Source organism: Pecten maximus, chromosome 4 (genome assembly GCF_902652985.1).
Source record: "Pecten maximus chromosome 4, xPecMax1.1, whole genome shotgun sequence".
In the NCBI taxonomy this organism is placed as follows: Eukaryota; Metazoa; Mollusca; class Bivalvia; order Pectinida; family Pectinidae; genus Pecten; species Pecten maximus.
This window is the reverse complement of record NC_047018.1, coordinates 29,639,982-29,659,079: the sequence shown is the minus strand read 5'-3', so window position 1 is coordinate 29,659,079 and position 19,098 is coordinate 29,639,982. Positions and strand designations below refer to the sequence as shown.

The 19,098-nt window shown below is 39.3% G+C and overlaps 1 protein-coding gene across 2 annotated transcripts in view; it reads right to left on the bottom strand.

Moving 5' to 3' along the window:
* The window catches only part of LOC117325767 (FYN-binding protein 1-like), a 65,139-nt gene that overhangs the window by 39,220 nt on the left and 6,821 nt on the right, over positions 1 to 19,098 (bottom strand). Inside the window, exon 2 of one of the 2 annotated variants that reach the window (XM_033882213.1) lies at positions 13,299 to 13,322. The exons of the other annotated variant lie outside the window; for it this stretch is intronic. Coding sequence (XP_033738104.1) covers positions 13,299 to 13,322 — 24 coding nt within the window. The remainder of the gene's footprint in view (positions 1 to 13,298; positions 13,323 to 19,098) is intronic. 2 annotated transcript variants of the gene reach the window in all.

Sequence of the window (19,098 nt, the reverse complement as noted above, 5' to 3'; positions counted from 1 at the left end):
ATGTCAGAAGACATGTGTAATTATTTAATTTCTAACTTCATCAATTATTTTATATCACTAAACAGATAGAGGACTGACAATGCTTCCTGGAGGCCAGCATTACAGCACACAGATTGGTCCACACATTCCTAACAATCATTATCATCCATAATCAGTCAAGGTTTCAGACACAAAGGTCACCCCAGCATCCCCAGTAACAGCAGCCACTCATCTACTGGGACAGTAATGATGTATACCATACCATAAATCTGTAAGTACAGTGTAGGCCATGATGGCCCTGGGGTCAGTACAGTGTAGGCCATGATGGCCCTGGGGTCAGTACAGTGTAGGCCATGATGGCCCTGAGGTCAGTACAGTGTGGACCGTGATGGCCCTGGGGTCAGTACAGTGTAGGCCATGATGGCCCTGGGGTCAGTACAGTGTGGACCATGATGGCCCTGGGGTCAGTACAGTGTAGGCCATGATGGCCCTGGCGTCAGTACAGTGTAGGCCATGATGGCCCTGGGGTCAGTACAGTGTAGGCCATGATGGCCCTGGGGTCAGTACAGTGTAGACCATGATGGCCCTGGGGTCAGTACAGTGTAGGCCATGATGGCCCTGGGTTCAGTACAGTGTAGGCCATGATGGCCCTGGGGTCAGTACAGTGTATACCATGATGGCCCTGGGGTCAGTACAGTGTAGGCCATGATGGCCCTGGGTCAGTACAGTGTAGGCCATGATGGCCCTGGTGCCAGTACCGTGTAGACCATGATGGCCCTGGGGTCAGTACAGTGTAGGCCATGATGGCCCTGGGGTCAGTACAGTGTAGGCAATGATGGCCCTGGTGCCAGTACCGTGTAGACCATGATGGCCTGGGGTCAGTACAGTGTAGGCCATGATGGCCCTGGGGTCAGTACAGTGTAAGCCATTAGACCATGACGGCCCTGGGGTCATTACAGTGTAGGCCATGATGGCCCTGGGGTCAGTACAGTGTAGGCCATGATGGCCCTGGTGCCAGTACCGTGTAGGCCATGATGGCCCTGGGGTCAGTACAGTGTAGGCCATGATGGCCCTGGGGTCAGTACAGTGTAGGCCATGATGGCCCTGGTGCCAGTACCGTGTAGGCCATGATGGCCCTGGGGTCAGTACAGTGTAGGCCATGATGGCTCTGGGGTCAGTACAGTGTAGGCCATGATGGCTCTGGGGTCAGTACCGTGTAGGCCATGATGGCCCTGGGGTCAGTACAGTGTAGACCATGATGGCCCTGGGGTTAGTACAGTGTAAGCCATGATGGCCCTGTGATCAGTACAGTGTAGGCCATGATGGCCCTGGGGTCAGTACAGTGTAGGCCATGATGGCCCTGGGGTCAGTACAGTGTAGGCCATGATGGCCCTGGGGTCAGTACAGTGTAGGCCATGATGGCCCTGTGATCAGTACAGTGTAGATCATGATGGCCCTGTGATCAGTACAGTGTAGGCCATGATGGCCCTGGCGTCAGTACAGTGTAGACCATGATGGCCCTGGGGTCAGTACAGTGTAGGCCATGATGGCCCTGGTGCCAGTACCGTGTAGACCATGATGGCCCTGGGGTCAGTACCGTGTAGACCATGATGGCCCTGGTGCCAGTACAGTGTAGGCCATGATTGCCCTGGGGTCAGTACAGTGTAGGCCATGATGGCCCTGGTGCCAGTACAGTGTGGACCATGATGGCCCTGGGGTCAGTACAGTGTAGGCCATGATGGCTCTGGGGTCAGTACAGTGTAGGCCATGATGGCCCTGGGGTCAGTACAGTGTAGACCATGATGGCCCTGGGGTCAGTACAGTGTAGGCCATGATGGCCCTGTGATCAGTACAGTGTAGGCCATGATGGCCCTGGGGTTAGTACAGTGTAAGCCATGATGGCCCTGTGATCAGTACAGTGTAGGCCATGATGGCCCTGGGGTCAGTACAGTGTAGGCCATGATGGCCCTGGGGTCAGTACAGTGTAGGCCATGATGGCCCTGGGGTCAGTACAGTGTAGGCCATGATGGCCCTGTGATCAGTACAGTGTAGATCATGATGGCCCTGTGATCAGTACAGTGTAGGCCATGATGGCCCTGGCGTCAGTACAGTGTAGGCCATGATGGCCCTGGGGTCAGTACAGTGTAGATCATGATGGCCCTGGGTTCAGTACAGTGTAGGCCATGATGGCCCTGGGGTCAGTACAGTGTAGGCCATGATGGCCCTGGGGTTAGTACAGTGTAAGCCATGATGGCCCTGGGGTTAGTACAGCGTAGGCCATGATGGCCCTGGGGTTAGTACAGCGTAGGCCATGATGGCCCTGGGGTTAGTACACAAGGGCATACAGACATTGTATACGGTTAGATAAGAGAGGTACAGGGGCACCTTATGGTAGAACATGAGAGGAGAGTGTAGGTTGGAAGCAACAAGAGAGAGGGGAATAGAGACAGAGGGAGGGGGGGGGGGGGGGGCTAGGAGGGCGGAGGGCGGGGAAAATCTATCACCATCCAAAATATATTACACATAGATTCCAGGAGGCAGCTGGTGTATTAGCCCTTACCCACACACTATCCAGATCTCTATACCATGGATTAACAGATTTTACTCTATATCGGTTCATGGTACCCTATCTATATAAAGTCACTTCACCTCCATTGATACGGAATCATTGAGTACTATACTTTCTATTTGTTCTAATAAGAAGGGACCTTGCTACACATGCTGAAATCATTCCTGCCCAGCTACAAACCATCTGTTTCACTGTTTATATCATGAAGTTGTGCGATGTTGGTGCGATGTTGGTGCGAACACATGAAAAAATGCAATTCAATACTTTTATCAACAGCTTGTATAAACATAGACTATTTTCTATCAACATCCAGAGGTGAATCTCCTAAAGCTCTGATTGTTAATTAAACACAATCAGATTGGATACATAAATATGTTTGAGAAGGAAGAGAATCGAAGTTATTTGTTGAAATATTGAACCGACTCAGAAAGATTTCATGGTAAAAACATGAAACATTTTCAAGAAATGCAAATCATGTATGAAAACGTTTATATATTTACAGAAAACAAGAAAATTCTTAGCTTATGCTCACCCCTAGTGACTTATGTGAAACATACCATCTCTGGACTACACACAGATACCATGATACCAAAGGGGAATTTACTCAGGGGGTTAAAAAGCTGTTAGCTGTTCTAATACTGCTGAGAAGAAATCAGATGCTGGGATCAATATCTTGTCCCTTAAATACTCCTAGATGAAAATCATGTTATCATGTTATCTTTATAATAATGTTCTGCAAAAGACCTTTTTTAACTCCACAGCCATAAAAATGTATGTGGAATAACAGGAGAAAACGTTGTTAAGGGTGGTATAGTAAATAGTAAAGATCAAAAAGTGTAAACCTCACAGTACACACCAACATAAAATACAGGAAATAGTATTTTACAAGATTACTGTTACTACCTAACATCTACATAAATATCCAGGCTACAGTGGATGTCTAAGGCATTGATATACTGACACTGTGTGTAAGGCTACAGATCCAGGAAATACAGACTTTAATTCTTAAGGATAGAACAGGGAAGTAGAACAGATAGAGAACTAGATAAGTGAAGCAATTAACAATTGTTTAGTGTAAAAATAATGTTATTCATGACAAACAGTCTTTTTGATCTAACAAGTGCTTGGACGAGTCAAGGTCATGACAACGTTTAATGTCGAATTGAATGATTTTTTAGGCTAACATTCATTTTTTAAAGTGAATTACATGCAGGAAATCTTTTGGCTATAAATCTGGGAATGCATCGGATATAAAATTTACAATGAATATGCAATACAATGCCTGGAGGAGGAAGTGGACTTTATATAAGAGAACACTTTACCAAAACAACGACATTATATCTGGTACTGAATACACCCACAACCCATAGAGGGGTCATGTGACAGTACTTTAATATGATTTTAGAACAATTGGCCTGTGGGCCTTAAGGGTCACATTAGTTCTTCAGATATGTATACTGATAGATGATGTTTTGCTATAGACTAACATTGAAGGCATCTCACCCCTGTGATTTGTAAATAGATCAAGGTTTTAAACCAGAACACAGTACAGGTCAGGAGGAGCCCTGTGTTGCTATGTATCCCCATCAAATAGTCAATCTGCTCATTATCATACAGCATATACATGTACTATGATGGGACTCTTACACCTCCAATTTTGATTGGGCCAACAGAAATGTACATACCAGTTAGCTTATTTGTTTTATCTCAAGCTTAAAAACCTCACACCAATTATAGCCAGATTTACTGTCAGAGATCCAATTTGTCCTTGACATTTGGTCACTTGGCTACTTGTTTTTATTCTGACCAACTTTGCTTCAAAAAGTCATAACAAATTGTTTTTAAGTGAAATTATCAAAAAATTGACCTTGACCTTTGGGCAGAATATCTTTGAACTTTGACTTTTGTTTTTGATTATTTTTTGTAAACTGAACAATTATCAAGACTATGAGCCTCTTGGTTTATGATCAACACATTTGACCCCACATTGATGTTTAAAGTACATTTTGTAGGTTAAGGTCATTCATTTGAACAAATTTGGTAACCCTTTCATCATAGCTATACTGGCCCAACAACATGACCCTGGACCTCTTGGTTATTGAGAAGAAGTTTACAGATTTTAACACATTTGACCCCTGTGACCTTGAACAGCATTTATGTTACAGAATCTGCTAACTTCATCAATAATTTGTGATATAAGTTATGTAATGCAAATTTACCTATCTAGACAAAATGGCATGTATTGTTGTGATCTGACATCAAAATGTTCCAACTTGTTCCAGCATGTGGATATTTCACTACAGATCAGGTCAGATATCCGGTTATGTTGCTGAATATCACATTTATACAAATAATGAAAGTTGATTATGTTTCATGACCATTGTCAAATTGGGCACTTTTAATTATCCATCAATTATAAATCAAAGGATATGACACCAATTGATACTAATGACCTAATGAGAAAGTTTCTGATGTTTTATCAGCCTTTTAAAATATTGGTCCATATCGGAGATTTAACATCAGAAACCTTTAGATTACACCCGACTTACCTACAACACCACTGTACATAACCTACAACACTACTGTACATAACCTACAACACCACTGTACATAACCTACAACACCACTGTACATAACCTACAACACCACTGTACATAACAAACAAACACCACTGTACATAACCTACAACACCACTGTACATAAACAAACACCACTGTACATAACCTACAACACCACTGTACATAACAAACAAACACCACTGTACATAACAAACAAACACCACTGTACATAACAAACAAACACCACTGTACATAACCTACAACACCACTGTACATAACCTACAACACCACTGTACATAACCTACAACACCACTGTACATAACCTACAACACCACTGTACATAACCTACAACACCACTGTACATAACCTACAACACCACTGTACATAACCTACAACACCACTGTACATAACCTACAACACCACTGTACATAACAAACAAACACTGATAGTACACAAGTTTAAAAGGTATGTCGTGCAGCATTTTTTAACATTAATTAGACATGGCTATTTTAATTTTTTTGTAATATTTTTAACGCGCTATTTAACACAACGTAGCTATAAATAAGACAATACAATTGTATGTATAGATTTGATCCTCTCAAAGTCGATAAAACTTTGAAGTATATGCAAAATGTGTTATATCAGCTGTCAACCACACATGCATGATCCCAAAAAAATTCTACTTCGATAAAGAATAGCTATGACCTGTTAGTTACCATAAAACATTGATTTGTATAGATTTTAACTTCATATACCAATTAAGTTTTATAAAACCATGTACCAAGTATGCACCATGTTTATCAAAATTACATAGCAAGTTTAAAATTATAGTGTATGAGTGTGTGTAATCTCTGTCTAAATGACATACTACATTGTACTGTTGTGGGCCGAGATCAAACTCCACCTGCTATCCTAGCTATGTGTGATCATGCACCTAAACTCAAAAGCAACAAGATTTACACACCTGACACTATGTACACATGGACAACACACAAATGATATATTATCACTACATAATGATACTGCATGACTTTGTAATTTTTTACTTCTCTGAATTTTTTATCTGAAATGAAACTGACGATTTTATTCCCTGCACTGTGTTAACTGAAAACACTTGTCTAGCAGGTTAAGGAAAGTCTAAAACATTTGTGATGAAGGTGTTCGTTGTGATAACTTGTGCCTATAACCCATCTTGTCATAATCCAAATTGAGATGATTTTTCCCATTTCCCATTTTCGAAGCTTTTCCTTCGTCAGTTACAGAACATTACAGAATATTTCATAGTAGAATATTTTATCTCCTTGGGGCCGAGACAGAGGGATTATAACCAGGTTTTTAAGTTGACAAACATGAGGCTCCACGAGTGTTTGACAGCTTAGGAATCTCACCACAGTTACAATTTGCTTTTAAAATTGTATTAGATAATTCTAAAGCCTACAAATATTTCAGGTATAGCGCTCAGCTGATACAGTACGAACACTGCAAAAGGCTAACATACATCAATTGTATGAGGAGGGGTTGAACAACTCCAGGACAGTGTTGATTTTGGTCCCATTCCCAATGAAGTGAATGTAGTTTTTTTTTTTTTTTTTTTTAGATTAAGTCATCAAAATCCTGTAAATGTTTAAATTAAAAAATATTTTTCACATGAGGACACAAACCCAGCTACAGATGTTCCCCATTTCCTCCTGAACTTTATCCTTTCGCTGCACAGAAAAAAGAAAAAAACACCAGGTGGCAATTTCCCCAAATGGCCAGAAAAACACTGTTATATATATAGGAAAAGACACTACAAGAGGTTCAGCACTGGGACAAGTTATATATATATAGGTAATAACACTACACCAGGTTCAGGATTACAGAACTAAGTCATAGAGTTCTGGATTATAGAACTAAGTCATGAGGTTCAGGATTACAGAACTAAGTCATGAGGTTCAGGATTACAGAACCAAGTCATGAGGTTCAGGATTACAGAACAGGTCAGTACAGTGTAGATCATGATGGCCCTGGGTTCAGTACAGTGTAGGCCATGATGACCCTGGGGTCAGTACAGTGTAGGCCATGATGGCCCTGGGGTCAGTACAGTGTAGGCCATGATGGCCCTGGGGTTAGTACAGCGTAGGCCATGATGGCCCTGGGATCAGTAGTGTAGGCCATGATGGCCCTAGGGTCAGTACAGTGTAGGCCATGATGGCCCTGGGGTTAGTACAGTGTAGGCCATGATGGCCCTGGGGTTAGTACAGCGTAGGCCATGATGGCCCTGGGATCAGTACAGTGTAGGCCATGATGGCCCTGGGGTCAGTACAGTGTAGGCCATGATGGCCCTGGGGTTAGTACATAAGGGCATACAGACATTGTATACGGTTAGATAAGAGAGGTACAGGGGCACCTTATGGTAGAACATGAGAGGAGAGTGTAGGTTGGAAGCAACAAGAGAGAGGGGGAATAGAGACAGAGGAAGGGGGGGGGGGGGGGGGGGGGGTGGGAGCTAGGAGGGCGGAGGGCGGGGAAAATCTATCACCATCCAAAATATATTACACATAGATTCCAGGAGGCAGCTGGTGTATTAGCCCTTACCCACACACTATCCAGATCTCTATACCATGGATTAACAGATTTTACTCTATATCGGTTCAAGGTACCCTATCTATATAAAGTCACTTCACCTCCATTGATACAGAATCATTGAGTACTATACTTTCTATTTGTTCTAATAAGAAGGGACCTTGCTACACATGCTGAAATCATTCCTGCCCAGCTACAAACCATCTGTTTCACTGTTTATATCATGAAGTTGTGCGATGTTGGTGTGATGTTGGTGCGAACACATGAAAAAATGCAATTCAATACTTTTATCAACAGCTTGTATAAACATAGACTATTTTTATCAACATCCAGAGGTGAATCTCCTAAAGCTCTGATTGTTAATTAAACACAATCAGATTGGATACATAAATATGTTTGAGAAGGAAGAGAATCGAAGTTATTTGTTGAAATATTGAACCGACTCAGAAAGATTTCATGGTAAAAACATGAAACATTTTCAAGAAATGCAAATCATGTATGAAAACGTTTATATATTTACAGAAAACAAGAAAATTCTTAGCTTATGATCACCCCTAGTGACTTATGTGAAACATACCATCTCTGGACTACACACAGATACCATGATACCAAAGGGGAATTTACTCAGGGGGTTAAAAAGCTGTTAGCTGTTCTAATACTGCTGAGAAGAAATCAGATGCTGGGATCAATATCTTGTCCCTTAAATACTCCTAGATGAAAATCATGTTATCATGTTATCTTTATAATAATGTTCTGCAAAAGACCTTTTTTAACTCCACAGCCATAAAAATGTATGTGGAATAACAGGAGAAAACGTTGTTAAGGGTGGTATAGTAAATAGTAAAGATCAAAAAGTGTAAACCTCACAGTACACACCAACATAAAATACAGGAAATAGTATTTTACAAGATTACTGTTACTACCTAACATCTACATAAATATCCAGGCTACAGTGGATGTCTAAGGCATTGATATACTGACACTGTGTGTAAGGCTACAGATCCAGGAAATACAGACTTTAATTCTTAAGGATAGAACAGGGAAGTAGAACAGATAGAGAACTAGATAAGTGAAGCAATTAACAATTGTTTAGTGTAAAAATAATGTTATTCATGACAAACAGTCTTTTTGATCTTACAAGTGCTTGGACGAGCCGAGGTCATGACAACGTTTAATGTCGAATTGAATGATTTTTTAGTCTAACATTCATTTTTTAAAGTGAATTACTTGCAGGAAATCTATTGGCTATAAATCTGGGAATGCATCAGATATAAAATTTACAATGCCTGGAGGAGGAAGTGGACTTATATAAGAGAACACTTTACCAAAACAACGACATTATATCTGATACTGAATACACCCACAACCCATAGAGGGGTCATGTGACAGTACTTTAATATGATTTTAGAACAACTGGCCTGTGGGCCTTAAGGGTCACATTAGTTCTTCAGATATGTATACTGATAGATGATGTTTTGCTATAGACTAACATTGAAGGCATCTCACCCCGGTGATTTGTAAATAGATCAAGGTTTTAAACCAGAACACAGTACAGGTCAGGAGGAGCCCTGTCTTAGGTGTTGCTATGTATCCCCATCAAATAGTCAATCTGCTCATTATCATACAGTATATACATGTACTATGATGGGACTCTTACACCTCCAATTTTGATTGGGCCAACAGAAATGTACATACCAGTTAGCTTATTTGTTTTATCTCAAGCTTAAAAACCTCACACCAATTATAGCCAGATTTACTGTCAGAGATCCAATTTGTCCTTGACATTTGGTCACTTGGCTACTTGTTTTTATTCTGACCAACTTTGCTTCAAAAAGTCATAACAAATTGTTTTTAAGTGAAATTATCAAAATATTGACCTTGACCTTTGGGCAGAATATCTTTGAACTTTGACTTTTGTTTTTGATTATTTTTTGTAAACTGAACAATTATCAAGACTATGAGCCTCTTGGTTTATGATCAACACATTTGACCCCACATTGATGTTTAAAGTACATTTTGTAGGTTAAGGTCATTCATTTGAACAAATTTGGTAACCCTTTCATCATAGCTATACTGGCCCAACAACATGAACCTGGACCTCTTGGTTATTGAGAAGAAGTTTACAGATTTTAACACATTTGACCCCTGTGACCTTGAACAGCATTTATGTTACAGAATCTGCTAACTTCATCAATAATTTGTGATATAAGTTATGTAATGCAAATTTACCTATCTAGACAAAATGGCATGTATTGTTGTGATCTGACATCAAAATGTTCCAACTTGTTCCAGCATGTGGATATTTCACTACAGATCAGGTCAGATATCCGGTTATGTTGCTGAATATCACATTTATACAAATAATGAAAGTTGATTATGTTTCATGACCATTGTCAAATTGGGCACTTTTAATTATCCATCAATTATAAATCAAAGGATATGACACCAATTGATACTAATGACCTAATGAGAAAGTTTCTGATGTTTTATCAGCCTTTTAAAACATTGGTCCATATCAGAGATTTAACATCAGAAACCTTTAGATTACACCCGACTTACCTACAACACCACTGTACATAACCTACAACACTACTGTACATAACCTACAACACCACTGTACATAACCTACAACACCACTGTACATAACCTACAACACCACTGTACATAACAAACAAACACCACTGTACATAACCTACAACACCACTGTACATAACAAACAAACACCACTGTACATAACCTACAACACCACTGTACATAACAAACAAACACCACTGTACATAACAAACAAACACCACTGTACATAACAAACAAACACCACTGTACATAACCTACAACACCACTGTACATAACCTACAACACCACTGTACATAACCTACAACACCACTGTACATAACCTACAACACCAGTGTACATAACATACAACACCACTGTACATAACCTACAACACCACTGTACATAACCTACAACACCAGTGTACATAACCTACAACACCACTGTACATAACAAACAAACACTGATAGTACACAAGTTTAAAAGGTATGTCGTGCAGCATTTTTTAACATTAATTAGACATGGCTATTTTAATTTTTTTGTAATATTTTTAACGCGCTATTTAACACAACGTAGCTATAAATAAGACAATACAATTGTATGTATAGATTTGATCCTCTCAAAGTCGATAAAACTTTGAAGTATATGCAAAATGTGTTATATCAGCTGTCAACCACACATGCATGATCCCAAAAAAATTCTACTTCGATAAAGAATAGCTATGACCTGTTAGTTACCATAAAACATTGATTTGTATAGATTTTAACTTCATATACCAATTAAGTTTTATAAAACCATGTACCAAGTATGCACCATGTTTATCAAAATTACATAGCAAGTTTATAAAGATTATAGTGTATGAGTGTGTGTAATCTCTGTCTAAAAGACATACTACATTGTACTGTTGTGGGCCGAGATCAAACTCCACCTGCTATCCTAGCTATGTGTGATCATGCACCTAAACTCAAAAGCAACAAGATTTACACACCTGACACTATGTACACATGGACAACACACAAATGATATATTATCACTACATAATGATACTGTATGACTTTGTAATTTTTTACTTCTCTGAATTTTTTATCTGAAATGAAACTGACGATTTTATTCCCTGCACTGTGTTAACTGAAAACACTTGTCTAGCAGGTTAAGGAAAGTCTAAAACATTTGTGATGAAGGTGTTCGTTGTGATAACTTGTGCCTATAACCCATCTTGTCATAATCCAAATTGAGATGATTTTTCCCATTTCCCATTTTCGAAGCTTTTCCTTCGTCAGTTACAGAACATTACAGAATATTTCATAGTAGAATATTTTATCTCCTTGGGGCCGAGACAGAGGGATTATAACCAGGTTTTTAAGTTGACAAACATGAGGCTCCAGGAGTGTTTGACAGCTTAGGAATCTCACCACAGTTACAATTTGCTTTTAAAATTGTATTAGATAATTCTAAAGCCTACAAATATTTCAGGTATAGTGCTCAGCTGATACAGTACGAACACTGCAAAAGGCTAACATACATCAATTGTATGAGGAGGGGTTGAACAACTCCAGGACAGTGTTGATTTTGGTCCCATTCCCAATGAAGTGAATGTAGTTTTTTTTTTTCTTTTTTAGATTAAGTCATCAAAATCCTGTAAATGTTTAAATTAAAAAATATTTTTCACATGAGGACACAAACCCAGCTACAGATGTTCCCCATTTCCTCCTGAACTTTATCCTTTCGCTGCACAGAAAAAAGAAAAAAACACCAGGTGGCAATTTCCCCAAATGGCCAGAAAAACACTGTTATATATATAGGAAAAGACACTACAAGAGGTTCAGCACTGGGACAAGTTATATATATATAGGTAATAACACTACACCAGGTTCAGGATTACAGAACTAAGTCATAGAGTTCTGGATTATAGAACTAAGTCATGAGGTTCAGGATTACAGAACTAAGTCATGAGGTTCAGGATTACAGAACCAAGTCATGAGGTTCAGGATTACAGAACCAAGTCATGAGGTTTAGGATTACAGAACTAAGTCATGAGGTTCAGGATTACAGAACACAGTCATGAGGTTCAGGATTACAGAACTAAGTCATGAGGTTCAGGATTATAGAACTAAGTCACAAGGTTCAAGATTATAGAACTAAGTCATGAGGTTCAGGATTACAGAACTAAGTCATGAGGTTCAGGATTATAGAACTAAGTCATGAGGTTCAGGATTACAGAACTAAGTCATGAGGTTCAGGATTACAGAACTAAGTCATGTGGTTCAGGATTACAGAACTAAGTCATGAGGTTCAGGATTACAGAACTAAGTCATGAGGTTCAGGATTACAGAACTAAGTCATGAGGTTCAGGATTACAGAACTAAGTCATGAGGTTCAGGATTACAGAACTAAGTCATGAGGTTCAGGATTACAGAACACAGTCATGAGGTTTAGTATTACAGAACTAATTCATGAGGTTCAGGATTATAGAACTAAGTCATGAGGTTCAAGATTACAGAACTAAGTCACAAGGTTCAGGATTAAATAACTAAGTCATGAGGTTCAGGATTACAGAACTAAGTCATGTGGTTCAGGATTGCAGAACTATTAAGTCCTGATGTTCAAGATTATAGAACTAAGTCATGAGGTTAAGGATGACAGAACTAAGTCATGAGGTTCAGGATTACAGAACCAAGTCCCAAGGTTCATGATTACAGAACTAAGTCATGAGGTTCATGATTACACAACTTAAGTCACAAGGTTCAGGATTATAGAACTAAGTCATGAGGTTCAGGATTATAGAACTAAGTCATGAGGTTCAGGATTAGAGAACTAAGTCATGAGGTTCAGGATTATAGAACTAAGTCATGAGGTTCAGGATTAGAGAACTAAGTCATGAGGCTCAGGATTACAGAACTAAGTCATGAGGTTTAGGATTACAGAACTTAGTCACAGGGTTCAGGATTATAGAACAAAGTCATGAGGTTCAGGATTATAGAACTATGTCATGAGGTTTAGGATTACATAACTAAGTCATGAAGTTCATGCTCACAAACATGCAGGTTGAACCTAGATCACAACATTATTTTACTTACTCTGTTTCTCCAGTATCTTCTCCGCTGAACAGTAAACAAAACAGCATTAGAACAGGTGTTGACAGTACACAAAATAACATCAGAACCATATCCTGTTGTCAATACCAGAACAAGGCACAATTAAGCAGTCTAATATAAAGGGACTAGATGCAACAAAAACCACAGCAAAAAGCCTTAACTAAGAAATCATTTTCATGAGGATATTTTTTTTTAGTTTCTAATTAAGATTATCTTTTGGTATGTTGCTGGTATAATTTGTTTCATTTAAATTTGTGAATGCGTTATTCAATGTATTACAATCACTAAGTGTACAAATGGTTGATCAGACAAAACTAGACGATAACAACTACCTACATGGACCATGAGCAACATTTTATAATAATACAATAATTTGTAGTAAATGTAATTTAAACTTAAACAATTGTGATATTTTGTGGAACTGATGATATGTGTATAGTTTGGTGTCAATCAAATGAAAAATGCTCTTTGTAGACAACAAGGACTTTCTATTTGTGATTCTATTAATAGTAACAGTGACCTAAATATTTACAACCAAGGTTTTGTGGAAGTGATGATATATGGTACACAGAGAATTCAGGACAAATAACAGCATTTGGTGAAGCAAGGACAATAACATTCTGTACAGTCAGACCTGGAAAACATTCATGTATGTTTCACCATTTCATATTAAAGTACTTTCATGCAGCTCGAAAAGCTAAGCACCTTCAAAAGCTAAGCACCTTCGGTCATCCTTTGGTCAGCGGCCTTGAATCTGATACCCAGATGAACTACACAGGTTTACACATCAAAATTTTCTTTCAATGTTATGACCATTCAGACAGTGACACCAAACATACTTATGTGTTTATTTTCATAAGTTTAAATCTTTATTCACCACTTCAATATGATTAAACAATTGTAAAAAAATAGCGTATTCTCATTAACAATGCACAGATAAAAATTTGTTACATATCTCAAAGGGTTTTACAACAGCTTTGCTATCAGGACAATCATTATATTAGAATTATAAAAGCTTGTGCACTGAATAAGATATCAACATATTCCTATAGGGGGTTATGTAGGCTTTATATCCAGCTCAGTTTCTGGATGATTTTCCTCCAGACTAGCTGGCGATATCTACAGTAAGCTCTGGAGGATTCACTGAAACCAGCAAATACATCATAAGGATTAGGTACTACGTGGAGTTTTACTGAATCCTTATCAAAGACTGAAAGTTCTAAAATGCTGACCTCAAACAAAGGTCAAAGGTCATAGCTTGGTGCCAGGAAAAAGCTGATGTTTCTCAGTTACTCCATGATAAACTAGATTGGTTTGAAATGTACACAAATCTCAGTAACACTCAATGAAAATGATAAGACAAAAATGTTCTGGTGAATGTGTAGTGGGACAGAGCCAAGTGGCCAATGGTGTCACCAGGGGTTACATTCATGGTCTAATCATTTCCTTCTCAAAATTTCCTGTTACAAAAACCAAAAAAAACCAATGAATGGGAAATGATTTATGCCGGAAAATTTGAAAAAAAAGTCAATACAAAAATTTGTAGAAAAATATGAATTTTACTAACAATGAAATGACATCACAAATCAGGAATGGTACCTCCTTGTCACGATATAAGTGTAGAAGGTTGGTACCTCCTTGTCACGATATAAGTGTAGAAGGTTGGTACCTCCTTGTCACCATATAAGTGTAGAAAGTTGGTACCTCCTTGTCACGATATAAGTGTAGAAGGTTGGCACCTCCTTGTCACCATATAAGTGTAGAAGGTTAGCACCTCCTTGTCACCATATAAGTGTAGAAGGTTGGTACCTCCTTGTCACGATATAAGTGTAGAAGGTTGGTACCTCCTTGTCACGATATAAGTGTAGAAGGTTGGTACCTCCTTGTCACGATATAAGTGTAGAAGGCTGGTACCTCCTTGTCACGATATAAGTGTAGAAGGTTGGTACCTCCTTGTCACGATATAAGTGTAGAAGGCTGGTACCTCCTTGTCACCATATAAGTAGAAGGTTGGTACCTCCTTGTCACCATATAAGTGTAGAAGGTTGGTACCTCCTTGTCACCATATAAGTGTAGAAGGTTGGTACCTCCTTGTCACCATATAAGTGTAGAAGGTTGGTACCTCCTTGTCACGATATAAGTGTAGAAGGTTGGTACCTCCTTGTCACGATATAAGTGTAGAAGGTTGGTACCTCCTTGTCACGATATAAGTGTAGAAGGTTGGTACCTCCTTGTCACCGTATAAGTGTAGAAGGTTGGTACCTCCTTGTCACCATATAAGTGTAGAAGGTTGGTACCTCCTTGTCACCATATAAGTGTAGAAGGTTGGTACCTCCTTGTCACCATATAAGTGTAGAAGGTTGGTACCTCCTTGTCACCATATAAGTGTAGAAGGTTGGTACCTCCTTGTCACCATATAAGTGTAGAAAGTTGGTACCTCCTTGTCACCATATAAGTGTAGAAGGTTGGTACCTCCTTGTCACCATATAAGTGTAGAAGGTTGGTACCTCCTTGTCACCATATAAGTGTAGAAGGTTCGTACCTCCTTGTCACCATATAAGTGTAGAAGGTTCGTACCTCCTTGTCAAGATATAAGTGTAGAAGGTTGGCACCTCCTTGTCACCATATAAGTGTAGAAGGTTATTACTTCCTTGTCACAATATAAGTGTAGAAGGTTGGTACCTCCTTGTCACGATATAAGTGTAGAAGGTTATTACTTCCTTGTCACCATATAAGTGTAGAAAGTTGGTACCTCCTTGTCACGATATAAGTGTAGAAGGTTGGTACCTCCTTGTCACCATATAAGTGTAGAAGGTTGGTACCTCCTTGTCACCATATAAGTGTAGAAGGTTGGTACCTCCTTGTCACGATATAAGTGTAGAAGGTTGGTACCTCCTTGTCACGATATAAGTGTAGAAGGTTGGTACCTCCTTGTCACCATATAAGTGTAGAAGGTTAGCACCTCCTTGTCACCATATAAGTGTAGAAGGTTGGCACCTCCTTGTCACCATATAAGTGTAGAAGGTTGGTACCTCCTTGTCACAATATAAGTGTAGAAGGCTGGTACCTCCTTGTCACGATATAAGTGTAGAAGGTTGGTACCTCCTTGTCACGATATAAGTGTAGAAAGTTGGTACCTCCTTGTCACGATATAAGTGTAGAAGGTTGGCACCTCCTTGTCACGATATAAGTGTAGAAGGTTGGCACCTCCTTGTCACGATATAAGTGTAGAAAGTTGGTACCTCCTTGTCACGATATAAGTGTAGAAGGTTGGCACCTCCTTGTCACGATATAAGTGTAGAAAGTTGGTACCTCCTTGTCACGATATAAGTGTAGAAGGTTGGCACCTCCTTGTCACCATATAAGTGTAGAAGGTTGGTACCTCCTTGTCACCATATAAGTGTAGAAGGTTGGTACCTCCTTGTCACGATATAAGTGTAGAAGGTTGGTACCTCCTTGTCACGATATACGTCTAGAAGGTGGAGAGTAAGGTGTCACTTACTAGCTAAGACATAAAGTTGGAATTTCCCTTTAGGGGTAGGATGTCTACTTTGAGAGATAAAGGTTGCCAGCTCTAATACAGGCATGATATTTTTCATTGGTTCTTCCTAATTACTTATTTTGGTGCCGTGTCCAGGATTCAAATCTATGTTGTCAATGCACCGCAAATATGTTCTATTACATGAACTCTTGACCAGCTGAATTCCTCAATATTTAAGAAATACTTGTCAGTTGATAAGCAAAGTATCTGTAAAAAATCCAATGACAACACCGGGAGTTGAACCTGGACCTCGAACTCTAGATGGATGCTCTAACCAGTTGAGCTGCCTGGCCATCGGGATTTCAGCCCAGCCTAGCTCGGGTACATTCCTTCTTCCTTCATCAAAGTCTTTGACTCTGAACACACAAGACTCTATACAACTATCAATTAATTTGAGTGCTAAGTGTAACAGGTGAGGAAAAATGCAACAACCAGACAGGGACTCGAACCTGGACCTCCGAACTCCAGACAAATGCTTTAAGCATTTAATCTACCTGGCCACTGGTGTTCAGTCAAGTCCAGCTCCACTATATATTTTGTTATGAATGCCTGTGATTTTGAGGGAATTTTAATTAATGTGTGAAAAGGGAGGATAATTTTGAGGAGGACTGTGTAACCAGCGAGATGGTATAGAGGTGAAAGGTCATCGTCACCGAGAGGTCAGAGGTGTAGTGTTCCAGTGCTACAATAGATATAGCCTCCAATAAAACTGCGGAAACACTCGACAAACACATTACACTTAAACACAGTCATAAGTGGGTCGTTTAATATCAAACTGTGGGTGGATAATTTATATCAAATACCTCTGTACTACAGTATCATAAAGTGATGTGTATATATATTGTCTAGTGTAGTGAATTACTGGTAATGAAACAATCACATGCCATATAAAGTTTAATGTATAATCTTATATCTCACATCTAAACCAGTTTTAGAGCATTGTTATAACACCAACATTATTTTTTTATTTGTAGTAAACTTAGCAGTGTGATCCATGTACACATGAACTACAATGGGGCCCTCATACATACATATACACATGTACACATATAGGGCCCTCGTACATACATATACACATGTACAAATACACATGTACTGTACAATGGGCCCTCATACATACATATACACATGTACACATATAGGGCCCTCATACATACATGTACACATGTACACATATAGGGCCCTCGTACATACATATACACATGTACAAATACACATGTACTGTACAATGGGCCCTCATACATATACATTTACTACAATGGGGCCCTCGTAAATACACATTAATTATGTACTAAGGTATATTTTTGTTTGTGTATTATGTTATCTAGATTTCTCTTTATTGAAGTTTAAATATTATTTACATGTATGCAAATAAATGTAAAAAGATTATCTGTGTGATGAGGTAATAAGACCTAATCAGATTAGCCTGACTATAGGTCAATAGGCCAGTGATATATTAATAGACTATTACAGACAGTATTTTCGTACCCCATCTCTGAAACTAGTCTATAAAAGAAATACTACAAATGACTATTAAACAATCACAAACAATAAAAGCAAGTAGATGTCAATTCGTTGATTTGTGAGTAGTCAAATAATTTGTACAAGGATTTCAAAATATTTTGAACCAGCTTTAGAGACCCAGGTTCATTTAGTAGGGGCTCTAATCAAGACACACGGTGTCCCAATCTAGTCCAGACAGACACTAGATGTTGTACAGGTTTACACACTGTGTCCCTATCTAGTCAAGACAGACACTAGATGTTGTATAGGTTTACACACTGTGTCCCTATCTAGTCCAGACAGACACTAGATGTTGTACAGGTTTACACACTGTGTCCCTATCTAGTCCAGACAGACACTAGATGTTGTACAGGTTTACACACTGTGTCCCTGTCTAGTCCAGACAGACACTAGATGTTGTACAGGTTTACACACTGTGTCCCGATCTAGTCCAGACAGACACTAGATGTTGTACAGGTTTACACACTGTGTCCCTATCTAGTCCAGACAGACACTAGATGTTGTACAGGTTTACACACTGTGTCCCGGTCTAGTCCAGACAGACACTAGATGATGTACAGGTTTACACACTGTGTCCCTATCTAGTCCAGACAGACACTAGATGTTGTACAGGTTTACACACTGTGTCCCGATCTAGTCCAGACAGACACTAGATGTTGTACAGGTTTACACACTGTGTCCCTATCTAGTCCAGACAGACACTAGATGTTGTACAGG